The sequence below is a fragment of the Ctenopharyngodon idella genome, chromosome 21, assembly GCF_019924925.1.
Source record: "Ctenopharyngodon idella isolate HZGC_01 chromosome 21, HZGC01, whole genome shotgun sequence".
Classification (NCBI taxonomy): domain Eukaryota; kingdom Metazoa; phylum Chordata; class Actinopteri; order Cypriniformes; family Xenocyprididae; genus Ctenopharyngodon; species Ctenopharyngodon idella.
Genome location: NC_067240.1, coordinates 29,457,293 through 29,477,591, shown reverse-complemented (window position 1 = coordinate 29,477,591; position 20,299 = coordinate 29,457,293). Strand labels below are relative to the sequence as shown.

The window sequence follows — 20,299 nt, the reverse complement described above, 5'->3', positions numbered from 1 at the left end:
CGTTGTATTTGTGCACATATGTGTGAAGAGCTTATAAAATGTGTGAGAAGTCAAAACAGCGGCAGGAATTCCTCCGTCACACACAAACGATGATCTGCTGCGAGGAAATGCGGTTCAGATGCCTGTACTGAACTATAATGGGTAACACTGCAACTGCGACAAGAAGAACCAGGTGTGTTTGAGAACTCTGTCCTGTTGAGAGTCACATCTTGTGACATCACATCCTGTTTTTGGTTCCTTTAGATGTCTTTGGTCCATGTTGCGTTCATATTTCAGTCGAACCGCACCAGAGTTCGGATATCAGCGTTCACACTTATTTAAATGAACTGCACTAGCCAGAGCAATCACACCAGACTTCATTTTAATCCAACCAAACTTGCCAACTGTGAACACACCCTTAAAAAATGATTCATAAAGCATTTATCTGGAGCAGATGAAGTTTTGTGTCCGTTTCGGAGAGTTTTCCACATGGGGATCGGAGCTCTTGAAGGATGTGGCCTACCAGTCACAATGAAGGAGGTATCGAGCAAATCAATCATGTGGACAAATAACACAGCAAGCCATCTTACCATATGATTATCACATAAAATACTGCCCATATGGACTGAAAACTGGATCCGACCCTCCCCTGCTGTCATTCCATCCCGCTCCGAACACTGCATCCTATTTGTCCTGTGGTCGGGCGCATTGTTTGATGATGATTTGTAATGTAAATATGTGGTTTTCTGTGGATATGCTTGCCCCTGCATCCCATAATTGGCAGTGACTTCCATGAGCGGCATCCCGGAGCAGCTCCGGCCAGTGAAGGTCTCTTTGTGACACGCGAGCGGCAGAGCCTCTCATGCGGTGCAGGAGTCTGCAGTGTTTCATTCAAAGCCAACAGCAACATGGGAAAGAGCAGCCACGGCTTTTCCCGCTGTGACTCACTGCTGTGGGGGACATGATGCACCGCGAGCCTCGTCATGTGGACGGACACATCATCATCATCATCATATCCAGACAGGACACTGGTCTCAACAACACACTGGCAATAAATTCACTAGTGTAGATCACAGTTGTTTGGAATGACATTTTTTTAGTAGTCTTAATCTGCAGCGGTTTTATTCATAAATTAGCTTTCTTTAATATTACTACATACAAGCATAACTGTGTGGCAACACATTAAGAAAATTCAGTAACACTTTCTATGAAGCCTGTATTTATAATGCATTATAATGTATCATCTTATGAATAATCATAACAGTTACAATACATTATAATACTTGTGGTTATAACTTTTAAGAGTACAATGCATTAAAACACCAGATTTATAATGCATCATAAGGGTATTCTTAATGCATTATAATACACACATAATGCCTTATAATGTGTTTTATCATCTCATGAACCACAGTAATAATACTTACCTACTTATTAGATTTGCTAAAACCTAGTAATTTTATAGTTTATGAATAAAACAAACATTTACAGTTTTTTTATGAATTTGCATTGTGAATGTATTGTTCACATTATAAAGCGCTTTAGATGTTTAAAAGAAGACTTTGTTTTTGTCACTTTACTTTAAGCAGTAAAAGACACTATGATACTGTGCAGATCTGAAGTAAACAATGTCAAGATATGAGACTCTGGAAAGTACAAGATATGAAACTATGTGGTATATAATAAAATAAAATTATGTTCATTGAGTGTTATAAATCATCATACTCTTAATAGTTATAACCACAAATAGGTAAGTATTATTACTGTTGTTACGATTATTCATGAGATGATACATTGTTTATAAGGCATAATGTGTGTATTATAATGCATTAAGAATACCCTTATGATGCATTATAAATACAGGCTTCATCTGGTGTTATAATGCATCGTACTCTTAAAAGTTATAACCACAAATAGTGAAGTATTATAATGTATTGTAACTGTTGTTATGATTATTTATCAGATGATACAACATATTATAAGGTTGTTTATAAGGCATTATGCATGTATTATAATGTGAATACCTCTATAATAACGCATTATAAATACACACACACATTATATATATATATATATATATATATATATATATATATATATATATATATATATATATATATATATATACACACACACACACACTTAATCACATTATTTAATAATTATAATTTAATTTTAAAAAAATAATACCAAACAATTATTATTTTTGATGTGCCCAATACTAATTTTATTATATTATTTCATCATGTTTTCACTGATTTTTTTTTTTAATTAAAATAAAAATCCCAGTTTATCGGTCTGTTCAACCCTGTTATGCTGCAAAACTTCCCTTTTAAAAATAAAGGTTTGATCTTTCTGACATCATAGTTAAACGAGTGACATGAAAAACCTCTGGTTTAAACAGAGATTAGAAAAAAGTAACACTTTTACTTGAAGCCTTTATATTTAAGGGATTATAAACATTTTTAATGCATTAATTATGCTTTATAATGCACTGTATGATCTCATGAATAAATGTAACCACAGCTATAGTACGTTAAAATACTTATCTATTCATTGTTACACCTTTAGAAAGTATGATGCATTAAAGCACATGACAAACAACCATTTTGTCTGCAAATATTATAATGCATTTTAACTTTGGTTACAATTATTTATGAAAAGATATAATGCATTATAACACATATTATGAATGCCTTTATAATGCATTATACTGTAGTATAAGGGTTTTAAGTAAAGTGTTACAAAAAAATAACAACAAAAAAACAATGACCTTCAACCCCGTAACAATAGACCAGTGAAACATTCTGAATGTAACAGGGTTGACAAAACATCAAACCATTGATCTATTGGTAATATTTAAGAATCGGCCATTAAAAAAAACCTGTGCATTTCTCAAAAAAATTCATGTTTAATTAAATGTGTTATTTGATGTTTCTTCTTAATTCTTTGAAGGGATAGTTTACCCAAAAATGAAAATTCTGTCATCAATTATTCACCATCAAGTTTGAGTATGAGTTTCTTTTTTTCTGTTGAACACAAACAAAGACATTTTAAAGAAACAATTTTTGGACCCCATTGACTTCCATAATATTTTATTTTTTTTCCTACTATGGAAGTCAGTGGGGTCCATTAACTGTTTGATTACCAACATTCTTCAAAATATCTTGAATATCTGAAACTCATAAAGGTTTGGAACAACTTGAGGGTGAGTAAATGATGACAGAATTTTTATTTTTGGGTAAACTATCCCTTTAAGTAGAAAGGCAAAATATTATACTCTTGTAAAACATTCTCCAATAATCTGTTTTATTTACAACTTTAAAAAGTCTTATTTTACAGTGGTAAACTTTTTAAATGACACGATTATAATCCTTGCATTTCTACTATATATCACTCAATTGAGATTGTACTTCTGTCTGGATTTATTTACACAAACAACTGCTGGATTTTAGAGGAACAGAACTACTCATAATATAACAGCGAGTCTGTAAAAAGTTTCCATCTTGTTGCCTGAGCTTGCAGGGTTGCTTTGTTTTTCAGGTGAGGAGAGAAGGCTCGGTCTGGTCTCATTTTCCATGGTAAACCACAAGATCTTACCGCACACAACTGTACTCAAACAACCAAACATACACAAAGCCTCGAGCAGGCGAAGAAGATCTGTCAAAACACGCCCACCCACCCTTCACATCCCACAAACCCTCGCAGAGCAGCGCCATGGACACTCAGACCGAGTCCAAGAGCAGACCAGTGTACATTTGCTCCTTTCAACAGAAAGGCAGAATGTTTATAATTAAAAGCAGCAGTCGGCATAAATTAACAATGAATCAAAAGCAAATATGGTCATATTCTGGATCTGACACATCAGTCTTTAACCCTCAGAAGAAGCAGGGATGACACAGCACCGGTCCGGGTCTGGGATGATCTCACCCGCTCTAAATCACACTCGTATTAGTCAGGAGATGAACTTCATCTGCCTTTAAACAGCAGGGAGTCTCTTTAAACAGACTTTGAGTCGCTGCTAGCTCCAGTCGCTGTCTTAGATGGAGGATTTGGTGCGTGAATCACTCATTAACTCCTAAAAATACAGGTTATTTAAGGCATTGATTGTTCCATGAAGAGCATCAGACTCATATAGTCTGATATAGTGAGGAAAAAACAGCTCAATTTTATTCAGAGGCCCAAAATATGCAATGATATCTTTATAACAGTACAGCAGATACTTGCATGAAATGCATATAAATAGATGATAATCATATTTCTTTAAAAAATGATGTCTGGATAATCAAGTAAACCGAAGCTGTTTCAGTCTGAAATATTACTTACAATATCAAAGTTATTCTTACGTTTACTTGATAAAATCAGTGCAGATTTGACAGCAGAAAGACACGAGCTGAAAGACATTTCTACAATACTAAAAGACTTTTACCCGTTAAAAAAAGTCTAAACTATCAATCAGAAGACAGAAAGGATGGAATAGATTGTGTGCGACAGGTTTATCAGCAAAGTTTTGATCATTTAATGACATCCGTTAAACATTTCCATTGCACAAAAAAGTTCTTTAAAGTGGAAAAGGGTCTTGAGATTATACAAATATTCTTCACACTGAGAAAAAAGGTTCTTTTAAGTACTTTGGAAACCCAAAATGGTTCTTCTATTGCTTTGTTAGAGTGTACAACATTAATAGCTTCTTGTTTACAGTCGGAAAGCTTTCGAATCGTGTTCGTTTGCGGACATGCAGCGGTCTAGAAACTTCGGTCACCTGGCCGTGAAACAGTTAAGGAAGAAAAGCAGAGCGCCTTCGACTGTTTAAAGTCGTTCGCAACAAGGTGCACCAGGTGCGCCGCGTGGTTACCAGCCTCTGTGTTTACTGCTGACTCCCTTCCGCAAGAGAGCAGCTTCACGCCGTGTTTACTCCACACCCCACCGCCCACGCCTCCTCCGAGCCATCAGATAAGACGCAGACAGAGAGAGAGACGGAGGGAAACACTCGCGCTCTCCTCCAACAGCTCCTGCAGCGCACAGAAGTGCTTGCATCGTAGTAAAAGTGCAGATACTCACAGGCATAACCACAGCACACCTTCACTCCACTCTCACTGAGACAGAGAAACCTCGCTGATATCACCCAACACAGGATGTAGGATGTATGTCAGCGGCATCACACACACACACACACACACATGCGTGTGCATGAAAACAAACACTTTAAAAGAAGTGCTAAATGCACCATTGTCGTCATGCAGCCACATAATCGTTCAAACTGAAGGTAGAATCGGGGGGTTTCCCTGAAAAATCATTGAAAACCTGGGGACTTCTCACTAGAGAGCCACTTTTATGTTTCTCATTGAAAAGTTAGGCTTTTTTCTTCCTCAAGATCCAAGAAGACCTTGTTCTCGGTCCCACAAGCTATTTTTAGCGCTTGAAATGCTTTCCAGTTGGCTCTGGACGATCATAAGAGGGGGAAAAACCGCAGCGAAAACCACGTTCCAGAACATCTGAAAGGGAGCGGGCAGCAGATCTGGGATCTCCCTACTTTTAAAGCGATCAGTTTGTGGTGATTTCTCCATCTGTATTTCCACAGGCCGCAGGTACAATGCTAAGATTCTGCAGCAGTCGCCTACATAATGCTCTTCCTCTCTCGTTACACTTAATGATCTACAATCCTGCAAGCAACACAACACGCAAAGGTCTTCTGACGTGACAACAGCCTCTCCCTCGCATCTCGAGATACGCCTCGGCCCTTCCTTCAACGAGCGCCTGATCACTTTAAACGCTTAGTTTTATTATCAAAGATCTGAATGCAATGCAATACAATGATGATCAAATAAACTTTCCTCAAAAGATGATGATCTTTTTTAAAACTCATGATTTTTCTAAAAAAAAAAAATTATGTATGGATAATCACGTAAACCCAAGTTGCTTCAGTACGTGTTTATCTTGAAATATAACTAACAATATCAAAGTTATTCTTGCATTTACTTGATTAAAAAATCACACTGTGAACCCTAATGCTCAAAATAATTAATTGGTTTGAGTAGGACAAACTCAAATTAAATAAAGTTCAGTCTTTAGTTCACGAAACTGACTCATTTTAAGTCATCTTGAATTGTTTCATTGTTTTGAGTTCTATGAACTTGTTTCTTATAATTTACCTGAAACTGGGCTGGAATTTCTATTTCCCAGCATGCTTTGCCATGACACTCGAAAGGGAGAATAAATGCTAAATATTAGGGATGCACGGTATATCGGCCACAATATCGGTATCGGCCGATATCTGTTCATTTTTAACGTTATCATTATCGGCCCGATAAGAACATTTGGCTGATATATTAAAGCCGATAAATAATGGATTATTTCCTTCAGCTGAGACACTTCAGATGTGCACTGTTCACCATGATTTTGAATTTCTTGAAATATGATTGAAATCACTTCAAAAAAGAAAATACAGTTAAGCTCAACATGTACAGCACATGTCATATAGACTACAGTGTTCTTATAATGAGAACATTATAATTGTGTGTTTGGGACATGACTTTTAACGGTGAGACTTTTGTTTTTGTAATCAGACTCTCAAAAATTATATAAAAATTTGGATTTAGATTTATCGGCCAATATATCGGTTATCTGCTTTCAAACATAAAGAATTATCGGTTATCGGTTTCTGTTATTTTTGGAGGGTTACCATCATGGTGACGAGTGAATCATGGGCTTAGTTAGAGAACAGGTATTTCATAAATGTTCGTACTCTTTCAGCAAATGCTATGCTATGCTAATGCTATCAAAGCATTGTTTTACCAATTAGTATTTGTTGAATTAGCTAGTTATAGCTAGCTAAATTTCCACTATTAAAAAACTAATTTAAGATGTCGGCGCTGATTCTGAAGTACAGAATACATGTTACATTATAGAATACAATACATTATACCAAAGAAAATAAATGTGTGAAAAGATTACAAGATAATTTTGAGTTTAATTTATGAATTAACTTACTAAAAAATTTCAAGTTAAGAGCAATTAAAATGCATGAGTACTGAAGATAAATCTGCCAGTTCTGCTTACTTAAATATTTAATTTCTTAACTTAAAAAATTTTATGTAACTGATTCCCTCAAATTTTTTGAGTTTGGCCAACTTATTTGGGTTTACAGTGCAGTGAAGATTTCACAGCAAAAAGACACGTGAACCACAAGCTGACGTTTGTACAATTATGCTAAATAAAGTCTAAACTATCAATCAGATGATAGTAGATTGGTTGTGTACATCATCTGGAGTTCATGCAGATTATTAACTATGAGCTTTAATACAATGATTAAACACCACAAAAGAATCCAGTAATATCGATAAGCCTGAGATTACAATGATGTGGTCGGGCTTGGCGCTAACAGCGTCAGTGAGAGAAAACGCCACGTGTTTCTGAATAATTGGCAGATCAGGACCCATTTGAGAGTGCTGTTGTGATAGAGATCATATAGGAAGTAGGTTAGTCAGCCATCACTTTAACCTCTGTCCCAAAACACATGAAAACCAAACACACACACACACAATAAAAAACAGGTGACAAGTACCAAGAAACCAAACAGATCAAACGGTCATTCATGACAAAAGTAACAGGCTATCTATCTATAAGTGCTTAGTAAATATAGGTTTTAATGGCCAAAAAAGAAATGATGCAACTCAACGACGAAGTGACGTACAGTAAAAAAAAAACACCCAACTTGTAGAAACATCTTCTAACAGATGTAAAAAAGTAGCTTGAACAAAGAGTCAGTTTTGTTTTTTTGACCTTACTTAGACACTTCAAAACTCGTCCAACTCCAAATGCAGTCATCTGAACAAACAATTTTTTTATGTTGCACAATGTTGTGCAAGTTCCCAGCATGCATTGCAGCTTGAAATGATGTGGTAACTTTTATTAAAAACAATCATTGCATTACTATTTCCTTCATATCTTTACTGAATTAACTTTTGTTGATCATCAGCGTGTGTTTATGAATATGTGCATCTCATCGCAACTGTTGGATTTAATATATTGGCCCATCAGTGTAATACTGTACACACTGGGTTAAAAACAACCCAAGTTGGGTTGAAAATGGACAAACCCAGCAACTGGGTTAAATGTTTGCTCAACCTGCTGGGTAGTTTTATTTAACTCAACTATTGATTAAAAATCACTGTATTGCTTGCTAAAAATGAACCCAAAATATGTTGGAAATTAACATTTATAATGTTTAATGAATACTAATGAATGCAATACAATAAACATTTATTAAATTGCTTATTAATAAATTTAGATTATTATTGTTGCCTCTAGTAATTATGTGTCTGATTTTTAATTTCCAACAAATTTTGGGTTCATTTTTAGCAAGCAATACAGTAATTTTTAAACAATAGTTGATTTGAATAAAACTACCCAGCAGGTTGGGCAAACATTCAACCCAACCACTGGGTTTGTCCATTTTCAACCCAACTTGGGTTGTTTTTAACCCAGCATTTTTTGTGTTTACTTCAGATAATCATGTAGTCAGCTTTGAAAATCAAACGTACAGGTGAAAGAACGAGGTTTGAAACGATATACTCTCTTTAGTTGCTTTGAGAACAATTTTTAAATTCAATAATCTACATGTTACTCATTAGATGAACAAAAGTATTTGAGTTGTCAGTTATTAGTCAAGTTAACCTAAATTGATTATAATAGGTTGCCTTATTTTGTTTTTAAGTTAGAGCAACTTTTTCAGTGTGAAATCAAATAAACACACAATATTTACAAATCTGCAGATCTACAAACAACGACACCACAGATCACATGACCAGCATGCGACAACATGCAACAGTTCACCCAAAACCCATGTGACTTACTTTCTACAGCTGAACAAGGTCCAAACTAAAAAAGTTTTGGAGCAAATGACCAACAAATATTCATCATTATTACTAAAACTGTAACCTGCAGTTTTAACATTTACACTTCTACATTCACACATTCTTTCGATCACGAGACGTCACGTTTCACACCTGTGATTTAACCATGACCTGTTGTTCTCCGTAAACGCACAACCAGAGCAAACGAACAGGAACTATGGATTCTGGGACACATGCTGAGTTTGTCCCACAAGAGTCTGCGCTGCACTTCCCACTGCTGGGGTCAGCCAACGCCCCCAGCACCCCGAATTAGTGCCGGGCCAGACCTACTGGAGCCTCGGCAGCCACATGGGGCGGCACACATGGGTGTGATCACACGGCCTAATCCCGCTCCCATCTGATACCCATCTACCAACAGCACGACTGCCACAGCTGGGTACAGCACACACACACACATGTTATCACAGGAGCCTCTGCGGAGGTTTAAGACTCTTCCTTCCAACTGAAACCTTGCTCAAAACAAGAGTGCGACGTCCCACAAATCAGCGGGAATCTACTGTGAAATGAACAGAACAGCAGCATGATGGAAAACTGAGCAATTCACCAATGACTTCATCTAGGACACATCAACCCAGTCAATAAGTACGCAGGACTCAAACGTCGTCCTAATTAGATGGAAACAAGCTGCAAGAGTGTAAAATGGGAAGCATATTACAACATAATGTATGTTTAACTATACAACTAATATTCAGTAATATTATTGGCTGGATAATAACATCAACACTATTATTAAACTGAATAACGGCACTTTTGTTGAGCTGCTTTACAGTTGAATGTCATTATTAAAGAGTTTTGCAACATTAACACTGGTATTTTCCTGTTTTTTACTGTGAAGCAGCTTATAAACTTGTATGAAGTGCTATAGAAATAAATGAGATCATTTTTCTCTTGATCATAGATGGCACAAAATCTCATCTCAACACATTTGATGAACAGCTATAACATTTTTGAGGTTAATTTGAGGTCTGTTTTGTGGATTATCAAAGGTTTCTGTGACTTCTGGTTAATAGGAGATCTTTGGACATGATGTTTTAAATTTGTGGAGTAAAAATATTGTTTTTATCTTAAAGTGTAAAAAAAAAAAAACTAGACCTATGGGGTAAGATGTGCCATCAGAATTGGCACAGAAGTCCCCGAGCGGCCTAATGTTTACTAGTGTTGTTATTTTTTAATTTAATACTTCATGAGGCTGTTGTGATTGGTGTTTGGGAAATGTCCCGCCCCTTACAATAACCGCCAGTTTCAACACACTACTAACTAACTCAACCAGGCCCCGCCCCTTTATTCTGCGTATGAATTATTTAAATTAGGAATATTGTGATGTGTTCCTTCCCGTTTGTTACTACAATGTAAAAAAAAAATCCTGGCAGCTGTGATTGCCAGAACAATTCAGTAAAAAACACAGTAAAAATATAAACATATTTACAAAACAACCTGTAAATTTTACAGTATAAAACTAATTTACAAACAGGAAAATTGCAATTTAAACCGGTAAAAAATCAAGAACGCATACTGCTACTAAAATCTGTTGTGTACCTGACAACCACCATAATAATGCAGCTGGTGAAAGAGGAAGCCACATGAAGAATCATGAAGAAGTTCATCACAAGTAGCCGTTCCACAAGCTGAATTATACTAGTATACAGAAGTATACATTCACACAAACACAAAACACCATCATGGTAACACACATGACACTAAAATAATGCGATAAACATTCATTAAACAACAAAGATGCAACATAAAACTATTAAGAGAAATAATTATTTAAACGAACAGGGAATTTTCATCATTATTTTCGCCAACGACATTTTTTTCAGAGACGAAAATGAGACGATAACTAAATAAAAAACAGTTTTGAATGACAAAAACTATGACGAAAATCTACTGACGTGTTTGTCAACAAATAAAAACGAGACGAAAATGTTAGGGAGGGATGATTTGGGAAGATATCCAGTCAGAACTAATGTCCTGCGCTGTAGATGTGCACATTTGACTCGTAATGTGCTGATCTAACCTATCCCGCGGGACATAAGCTGGCATACACTTGCCGCATGTGCGTGACGACACAAAACAGAGCTCTATTCGGTACGGTTTACTGCGCACGCACACCTGGAGCGTGTAGTCGTGTACACAGAAAGCTACAGCACACGAGTACTGAATTAAGTTCTCTTTCGCATCTGAATGGATAAATACACACAACACTATGTCAAAATGTCCGTTTTGGGGAGTAATAATATTAATCAAACAAAAGACAAAGAGCAAAGCATTCACTGCTCTTTAAAGGGGTACTTGATTATGATTTGACTTTTTTTAACTTTAGTTAGTGTGTAATGTTGCTGCTTGGGCATAAATCCATCTGTAAAGTTACGACACTCAAAGTTCAATGCAAAGAGAGATATTTTATTTTACAGAAATTGCTTTTTAAGGACTACAACAAATGGCTGGTAGGGACTACAACGAGCTTCTTCCCGGGTTGGTGACATCACAAACCCTAAAATTTACATAAACCCCGCCCCCGAGAACCATGTTGGGCTGCTTTAGAGAAGAGGAAGAGTTGTTGTAGTAGAGTGTTGTTGACATGCCGTCATTTTACACCGGACTGCTTCACAAACGAGGGTCAATTCAACGCTGGATTTGCACAAAAGATTAACATGACGGCACATGCTAGTGGATGAGTTGAATCAACTCCACAGCAACTACATAAATGTATCCACTAACCATTCAGAAACATCCAGTTTCATTCTAAAAGTTGTAACTTCTTCCTGAGTCTCTCCATCAGTGTCGACTCCGGTTTGAACAATGTAAGGCTGAACACCGTTACTGACAATCCTCATTTTGGCTGCGTGAGATTCTCCAGCTTTGTTGTTGTTGAGCGACCGAAGCGTGAGCTGTTAAAGCTAAAATAAATGATCTGTGGGGGATTTTGAGCTGAAACTTCACAGACACATTCTGGAGACACCAGAGACTTATATTACATCTTGTGAAAGGGGCATTATAGGTTGTCTTTAATTGATGCATTACAGTTTAACTAAACCCATTAGATTTTAGTCAACTAAAACGAGACAATTCAGATGACTAAAATATGACTAAAACTAAATGGCATTTTAGTCAGAAGACTGTGACTAAAACTGAATCAAAATTTGCTGTCAAAATTAACAAGGATCAGAATACAATTCCTTGAATGGCCAGACTCTGTTGTCCCCGTCCTCTAGGACGTCTGAAGAACGGGTCGGGGGAGGCAGGGCGACTCCACACACCTGGGTGAGAACGAGCCATCCCGTGGCCCACCTCACCCCTCACACTCATCTACAAGACAAAACACCAGCTCACATCATCACACCTGCGTCACTGACTACATCTCGACTGCCAGAAACTTATGGTTGCCTTGAGGTGGGGGATTTTCTTTCACTTTTACTGCGCTTTGTGAAGACGGGTGGCGGGCTGATTCATTAAGAGAAAGTCTTGACGACAAGACGTACAGTAGCACAAACACTGATATGAAACGGCACCGCAATACATGCCTGCAGCTCAATGTCATAAACTCAGAAATGTGAGAAAACTGAAGAAGTAGGAGTTTTCAAATAAATCCTGCTTTGCTTTTGGCTCAAAATAAGTTTTTTTGACAAGACAAATTGGTTGAATCGCCACAGATCCATAATGACCGCATTTCACAGGGGTTATTCCGTGTCAACTCAACCAGAGGTCCCCGGCTCAAATTTTTGATTTTGTTCATTTTTTTTTTTCTGTAGAAAGACAAACATAAATAGTAATGAAAGCCAAAATATTAAATGTCACAGATGTATATTTACTGAGTAATCCACTATTTTGTAGAGGGGGGTCAAAATGACAATTTTCACCTGAGATTTGGAGCCAGATTACAGGGGTGTAAAAATGACTTTAGAAAGATGGCAGCATCATTACTTTATTTTCACACAGAGATTGGTAGATCTATTAGTCAAATCTGTTGACTTTAGCGATCTTTGTTTCATTATATGCCAACAGTGACAGTTCAAAAATGGGAAAGAAGCACATCTTGTGTTTTTTACCTCAAGTTTGCATGCCTGTAACTCAAGAAGTATTAAAGATATCTTAATATCCTTTTAGATTCTAGTTCTTAACAAACTTTCCTTTTGGTATCTTCATTTTAAAGGCCCTCGATGGTTCAATCCCAGAGATATGGAGATCTCAGTGCAGCTCCATGAGTAAATTGGTAAATTTTTAATGGTCAAAAACCAAATGTGCGTCACTTGGCATACAGCTGATACTTCTTTTACTTTAAAGAGGAATATCTAAAGAACAAATAATGCTGAAACAAGAAATGTATCTTGTGTTTTTCTATTAACTCAATTGCACAGAACATTCCTGTCTGAGTGCCATAAATATGTCATGCCTGTAACTTATTCAAGATATCTTAATATCCTTCTAGATTTTCATTCTTAATAAACTTTCCTTTATTAAGGCCCTATATAGTTCAGTCCCATAGATAGATGAGATTGAACCTACCAATCTCTGTGTACAAATAAAATAATGATGCTGCCATCTTTCTAAAATCATTTTTACACCCCTCGATTTTGGCTCCAAATCTCAGGTGAAAATTGTCATTTTGACCCCCTCTATAAAAAAAAAAAAATGAATTACTCAGTAAATATACATCTGTGACATTTAATATTTTGGCTTTCATCACTATTTATGTTTGTCTTACTACAGAAAAAATATTAACAAAATCAGAAATTTGAGTTTCCAAAATTTAGTTGATTTGACACGGAACGACCCACAGGGAAATCAACATGATTCAAACGCAGATTTTATGTCTGACCCTTCTCATATCTTGTATGAGGAATATCAAAGAGAAGTAACATATGCTAGAACGAAGAGATTACGGAAGTCTTTTGTTCATCAGTCGGCAAGATTAATAAATCAGAATCGGAGGTCTAAGTAGGCCTCAGGATTCTAACCCCATGCGCTGCAGCTGTGTATTTACATGTATCAAGTGCTGTTTATTGTATTGTGTTTTATTATTTGACGTGGATGTGTTTTGAGTCGACCATTTTTGGAAGAGATTCCAACAAATGAATTGAAGTCGCTCGGAATGAAGGTTTCCACTACAACATCTGCCTCACACCTTGATGAAAGTCTTCGTTATCTGAGAAGAATTTGCTCGACAGCCCTGACTTCATGAGGTTGACATGTTGGAGCACGGCTCTGAGACGTCTCAAACACCTGTCCCCCTCTCTCTCTCTCTCTCTCTCTCTCTTGCGGCGGAACAGACACGACCACACCAATAATTACAGCTATAAACACCTGAGGGCATCCGACGGGTTTTGATAGCTTCCCAAATATTTCCGGCTCCATAAATAACCATGCAGGATTCGTCCGCAGGCGCTCGCTTCAAAGACTGGAGAAATGGGGTCTCTTATCAATATTTGTATTTTAATGTTTAATATATTTCATATAGGCGTGAATTAACCTCCCGTTTGAGCTTCACAGTACAACGACGAGTGACACGTGTTGATCACGCCTTCCATTTTCTGACTCAGAACTCGCAAGCTTTCCAGTTGTGTCCCAATTGAATTGGCAGAATGGGTAAACGATGGTGTAATCAAGTGTCTGTTACTTATCGGCGTCAGTCAGAGCTGCTCTGGGTGGATTATGACACAAAGCCAGTGTTCTTCTATTGTTCACTCCGAGACTAAAGGCTGCTTGAACAACGGTTCAAGAGCAAGAGCTTTAACTTCAATCAACCGCTTCGTCTGTGGAAAACAACTACACTTACAACTCAACAAGGGATCCACAGTGATTTGTGTAAAATCAGCAGCTTAGCTTTGCATTGATGTCCTTTACATCAGCTCTGAGCTTGAATCCAAAACACAATTATAATTTATAATCTGCCCTTTTTGGGTGGACTAAGAACAATCCCCAAATTTGGAAGACCTTACAGTTTGGTTTCTCTGTAGAAAACGACTTGAATTCAGACGGGACTGATGAAAAGAAGAGGACTAAAACAGCACTAGTTGTGTCATGACCACTAATCATAACAGCGCTTCCCGTACGATGGCCCTCAACATTCACACTGACTCACTGATCAGAATTTAAAGTTGAGAAAAACTGGGAGATTTCACAGATATCATTTCATAGCTGTAGGACATTCACAAATCCGCCATCATCATCATCATCATCACACCTAATAATGCTTCATAAAGACGCAGTAGAGCGCTCAAAAAAATTAATTGTTGGATTTACTTAAAATAGAGGTGTCTGAAGTGTGTTCCACCCAACTACATTGAATAATTTGTACACATAACAATTTTATGTTATTTTAAGTTGTATGAACAAAAGAAATTCAAGTAAAGCCGAGTAAATTCAAATAATTTGAAATGGTCACTGTTACATAATATTTATATGTGCAGTTTACTTAATGTTATGTTGAATTTATAAAAGTTTAATACATAAGGTGAACACATTTTACCTTATAAAACTAATTATTTGCTCTACAAAATGCACTCAAAAATTAACTCAACACAAACTCAATTGAATTGAGAGCAGGAATTTCATCCTATCAACACGCACATATGAAAACACAGGCGCCACTCTTCCCAAAATTCAAAAACATTACGGAAGCTCCTCTAAATGTCCAACATAACTGAACGTTAAACACTAACTTCAACTAACAACATCTTTCCCTTTTACTGAAAAACACATGAAATAACACTTTAATCCCTAAATTTACTCTCCTAATGCAGTCCCTTGCAAAGCACGCTGGGAACTACGGATCCACTGCCCAGTTAGTTATTTCAACATTAAATTTTTGCGTTTCACTCAGCAATGTTAAGTTGACTGAACAAACACCTATTAAGTAAAGCTGACAACACTCATTTTTAGTAGAAACAGCTCAGTTAAATTAAGGATGGTTTGAGTGAAACTAACAACAGTAAAAGTTAGTGTTTTGTCCGTTGTACGTTGGTATATCTGTGAACTTCACAGCGCGACATGTGCGAGATACAGGTTATAGTTGTGTAATTACAAGCTTATAACGACACTTCAGGAAGCCTTTTCAAGAGCTAAAATCAGTTACTGCACGCACGTTTTTCACATGGTGAAAGTTTTCAGATAAACAACAAATGAGAAAATGATGTCATGCTACATCATTACCAAAGTCATTAACCAAGCAGACCTACTATAGTGCGCCGCTGATTTACGGTCTAGAGTTTGCACACAAAAATCAATCGTGTTGAGTAAACAACGACTTAAAGATCCACGTCTGAATAATACAATCTGACAAACAACACAAATGTGTGCATCATGTCACCAAAACGCCTCTGAAAAGAGCATGCACTGCTGAAGGCTTCCACAGATCTAAAGCAATATTTGAATATTTAATGAGCTTAAAGGGACAGTTCACTCAAAAATGAAAATTCCGTCATCAAGTTGTTCCAAACCTGTATAATTTTTTGCCCCACAATTGTTTGGTTACAAACATTCTTCAAAATATCTTCCTGTGTGTTTAGCAGCAGAGGAAAGAGCGAGTAAATGATGACAGCATTTCATTTTTAGGTGAACTATCCCTTTAAGATTCGAATCAAACGAATGGAGCGGGACTCTCCAGTGCCCTTTTCTTCTAGTGTAATTACAGGCCTGTCTCAGCAAACTTCAGTGCAGTTCACACACACACACACACACACACACCTGGACTCCACTGATCAGATACAGACGGAAGAAGTGCTGTCATGAACTTACAGACGGCGAGACGGGTCCGTTCGGGAGGTACGGCTCCGGCAGCATCAGGAACGGGTATCCAGAATACGGTCCTTTATACATTCCACCATCTTGATGTTTGGGCACTTGAAGGGAGAAAATGAGACACAACAACTTGTGAAAACATCATAATCACAATCAGAGGTCTCCCTACAGTATTTATAGACGCTCTCGTAGATATATAACGATGATCAATCACAGATTCTCTTCAAAGTGGTTTCGGTTCTAAAGCGCAAATAACGGAAATAGATCAAACATGTCTGAGAGGCAAAAAAAAATGAGTCAACAGCATATTAAGGATGCAGATTTCAGGTTTTCCCCGAGAAAAGTCCATCAGTTATATATCAGACCTAGATGAAAGTTTTTAATTTTCCCCAATTAAAGATGCTTTTAAAATCAAGCCAGAACTAAAATAAGACTTTTTGCATCCAAGAAATGTTAGCAAATTTCCGGAGGCAATTTTGTCTCAAGCAAAGCCACACGCACAGATTTGTGTAAATAAGGTCACACACACACACACACACACACACACACACACACACACAGTTGCTTGTAGATAAAGGTGAAAAAAAAAGTAATGCACAGTAAAAACCCTTCCCTCAAAAATTAAAAATAAAACAAACAAAAATGAAACAGCACTTCTGTGTGTGTGTGTGTGTGTGTGTGTGTGTGTAGTCTCACCGTCGTCCAGATGTTCTCGTTTATCGCTGTAGATCCTCTGATCCTCCTGATGTCCTCTTCTGATCACCTGTTCATCACAAACACACTTCATTTCTCTCACACATCACCATAACATCATCTGCATACACACATGAACGCGCTCCCGGCGCGCTCTTACCGCAGAGTTTGAGTTCTGGCTGATCTCGGACTCATTGACCAGAGATGATTTGAGATCGGCCAGGTCGCTCTCCGTGAACGCGCTCTCGCGGATCTTCTCCTCGTGATCTCCTTCATCTTTAAACGCGATCATCTCATCATTCGCCCCGAGATCATCTCCCCCTCCACCGTTCAGCTGCGGCATATTCACGCGCTCGAGCGAACTTTATTAATGTACTTTTTGATTGTTGTTGTCGTCGCCGTTTTCCGCGCTCGGGTGAGCGTTTGAGACTCGCGCGAGGGAGGAAAAGTTCTTTATGCTGTGACGATCCGCGCGACTTGAAAGTAACAAACAGTCGAGCTTTAGAACAGCGAAGATCAAAGAGACCGACGCGTGATTGACAGCTACAATGAGCCGAAGGGGGGTCCGCTCTTAAAGGAACACGACACACTGTTGAGTTTCACGGAGATCATTAGAAACTATCATATCCACATGAATACAATGCACACAACACACAAAAATGATGATTTAAAGAGGGAAGCCGTGGAGTAACTGATAAATACTTTAGGCCAGTCTGAATTACTAAGAAACATGGGCTTCACCGGCAACTTACTGAAATATACAGTGAGAATTAGCGCGTAAATGAGTGATTTCTGAGAAAAACGAGCCAAGAAGGAACCCGTCATCAAAGAGATTATTGTCTTTTTTAGCGATCGAGCAATAAACAAAGAAGAGCTTCAGTTTACCTTGACAAGAGTCCCGTTTCTTCAAGTTAGAAATGCATTTAAATTTTTTATGTTTTATTGGCATAACATTTAGAATATATATATATATAACAAGGTATTTGACACTTAGTTACAAATATGCAGTGAACATAATTTTAAAAAAAAATGTTTTTTTATAACTCAAGTTAACAAAATAACTCAAGTTGGGTTAAAAATGGACAAACCCAGCGGTTGGGTTAAATGTTTGCTCAACCTGCTGGGTAGTTTTATTTAACTCAACTATTGTTTAAAAAATAATATATGGCTGGATTAAAATGAACCTAAAATAGGTACCCATAATTACTAGAGGCAACAATAATAATCAAAAGGTGAACATTTATTAATAAGCAATTTAATAAATGTTTATTGTTTAATTATTATTCATTAAACTTATTAATAAATGTTCATTTTCAGCATATTTTGGGTTCATTTTAAGCAACAATACAGTCATTTTTAAACAATAGTTGAGTTTAATAAAACTACCCAGCAGGTTTGGCAAACATTTAACCCAACTGCTTGGTTAAAACAACCCAATCGCTGAGTTTGTCCATTTTCAACCCAACTTGGGTTGTTTTTAACCCAGCATTTTTTACAGTGTATTTTGGGTTCATTTTAAGCCAGCCATATAGTATTTTTAAGCAATAGTTTGGCTAAATAAAACTGCCCAGCAAACATTTAACCCAATCGCTGGGTCAAAACAACTTTTCAGAGAGTGTGTTTATACCAACAGGGTCAATTACATGTTACTTCAACTCATTACCCATATGAGTTACTACACAGAATAATGGTATATTAAATACACGTGCTGATTAGAATTTCCTAAATGACACACTTGCGAAAAGTATGAATTTTTGTTTTGTGAAATACTGAGCGATCACCTTCTTGTGCATGACTTATTTTTTAGTTTTGACTCTTTGAGTTTTAATGGAGAAATAATGATGCCTTCCTTCCCATGCTGTGCAGTAATATTTGAGTACATTTACTGTCATGAACTACAGCTGGGAATAAGAATTAAACACAAACAAAAATGTGTCTAGTATTTGCATAAGGCTGCATATTTATACAATATCTTCCATGCATATTAATAAATGGATTAAAAATGGCCTGTTTAATGCATGCAAATCTAAATTATAAATGAGACCTTGTTTATTTGCCTTGATTAAATATAGACAGCTGCTTATCATGGAAGCACCATTTTCCTAATGATTTCTCAATGTTTTCCATCCTGAGCTCAGATTTGCATGCTGCCAGACGGATAGAAGTCAGGTTTATGTTCTAGATTTAGGGATTTGTTCCTCAGCTGGCCTAGATCATTTCTTTATCTTCAGCATTTGTCTTTTGCACAGACATTGTGTGACTTCAAATGTCAGAGTGTATAATTTACCATTTTGAAGCCACAGGGGCAGGAAACGCAACGCTAACACGTTCACTGAGCAGAACCTGCTGTTTTTGTACATGTTTGCATTGAATTAAGCGTCTGTCACTTGTTCGTGATGGAGCACGTAAGAAATTCTGACAACTGATGTCTCAAGATAATCTTTACTTGAGACATGATGATTTTCATCAAAGGGTCTGGTTTCGATGTGTTTAGGTGAGACCTGAATACCTGGAAATACGCACAAGCACTTTCCACAAAAATACTGGGTTAAAAATAACTCAAGTTGGGTTGAAAATGGACAAACACAGCGATTGGGTTGTTTTGACCCAATGTTTGACTCAACATTTATTTGGGTTATAATAAACCCAACTATTGATTAAAAATGACTATATGTCTGGCTTAAAATGAACCCAAAGTATGTTGGAAATTAAAAATCAGACACATAATTACTAGAGGCAACAATAATAATCAAAAGGTGAACATTTATTAATAAGCAATTTAATAAAAGTTTATTGTTTAATTATTATTCATTAAACTTATTAAAATATGTTAATTTCCTACATACGTTGGGTTCATTTTAAGCAAGAAATACAGTAATTTTTAAACAATAGTTGAGTTAAATAAAACTCCCCAGCAGGTTGGTCAAACATTTAACCCAACTGCTGGCTTACAACAACCCAATCAACGGGTT

The 20,299-nt window shown here is 36.9% G+C and overlaps 1 protein-coding gene across 12 annotated transcripts in view; it reads right to left on the bottom strand.

The window, feature by feature from the left end:
* The window catches only part of tcf7 (transcription factor 7), a 58,852-nt gene extending 40,989 nt beyond the window's left edge, over positions 1-17,863 (bottom strand). For 2 of the 12 annotated variants that reach the window (XM_051876727.1, XM_051876730.1), the window contains exons 1-3: positions 17,488-17,861; positions 17,331-17,397; positions 16,632-16,735 (exon numbers count right to left, since the gene is read on the bottom strand). In XM_051876727.1, the coding sequence (XP_051732687.1) occupies positions 16,632-16,735; positions 17,331-17,397; positions 17,488-17,670 (354 nt within the window). In that variant the 5' untranslated portion in view covers positions 17,671-17,861. Of the gene's footprint in view, positions 1-16,631; positions 16,736-17,330; positions 17,398-17,487 lie in introns of all 12 variants that reach the window. The other 10 variants (XM_051876728.1, XM_051876740.1, XM_051876732.1 and 7 more) reach the window with 7 other exon arrangements.
* Positions 17,864-20,299: the final 2,436 nt, after the last annotated feature.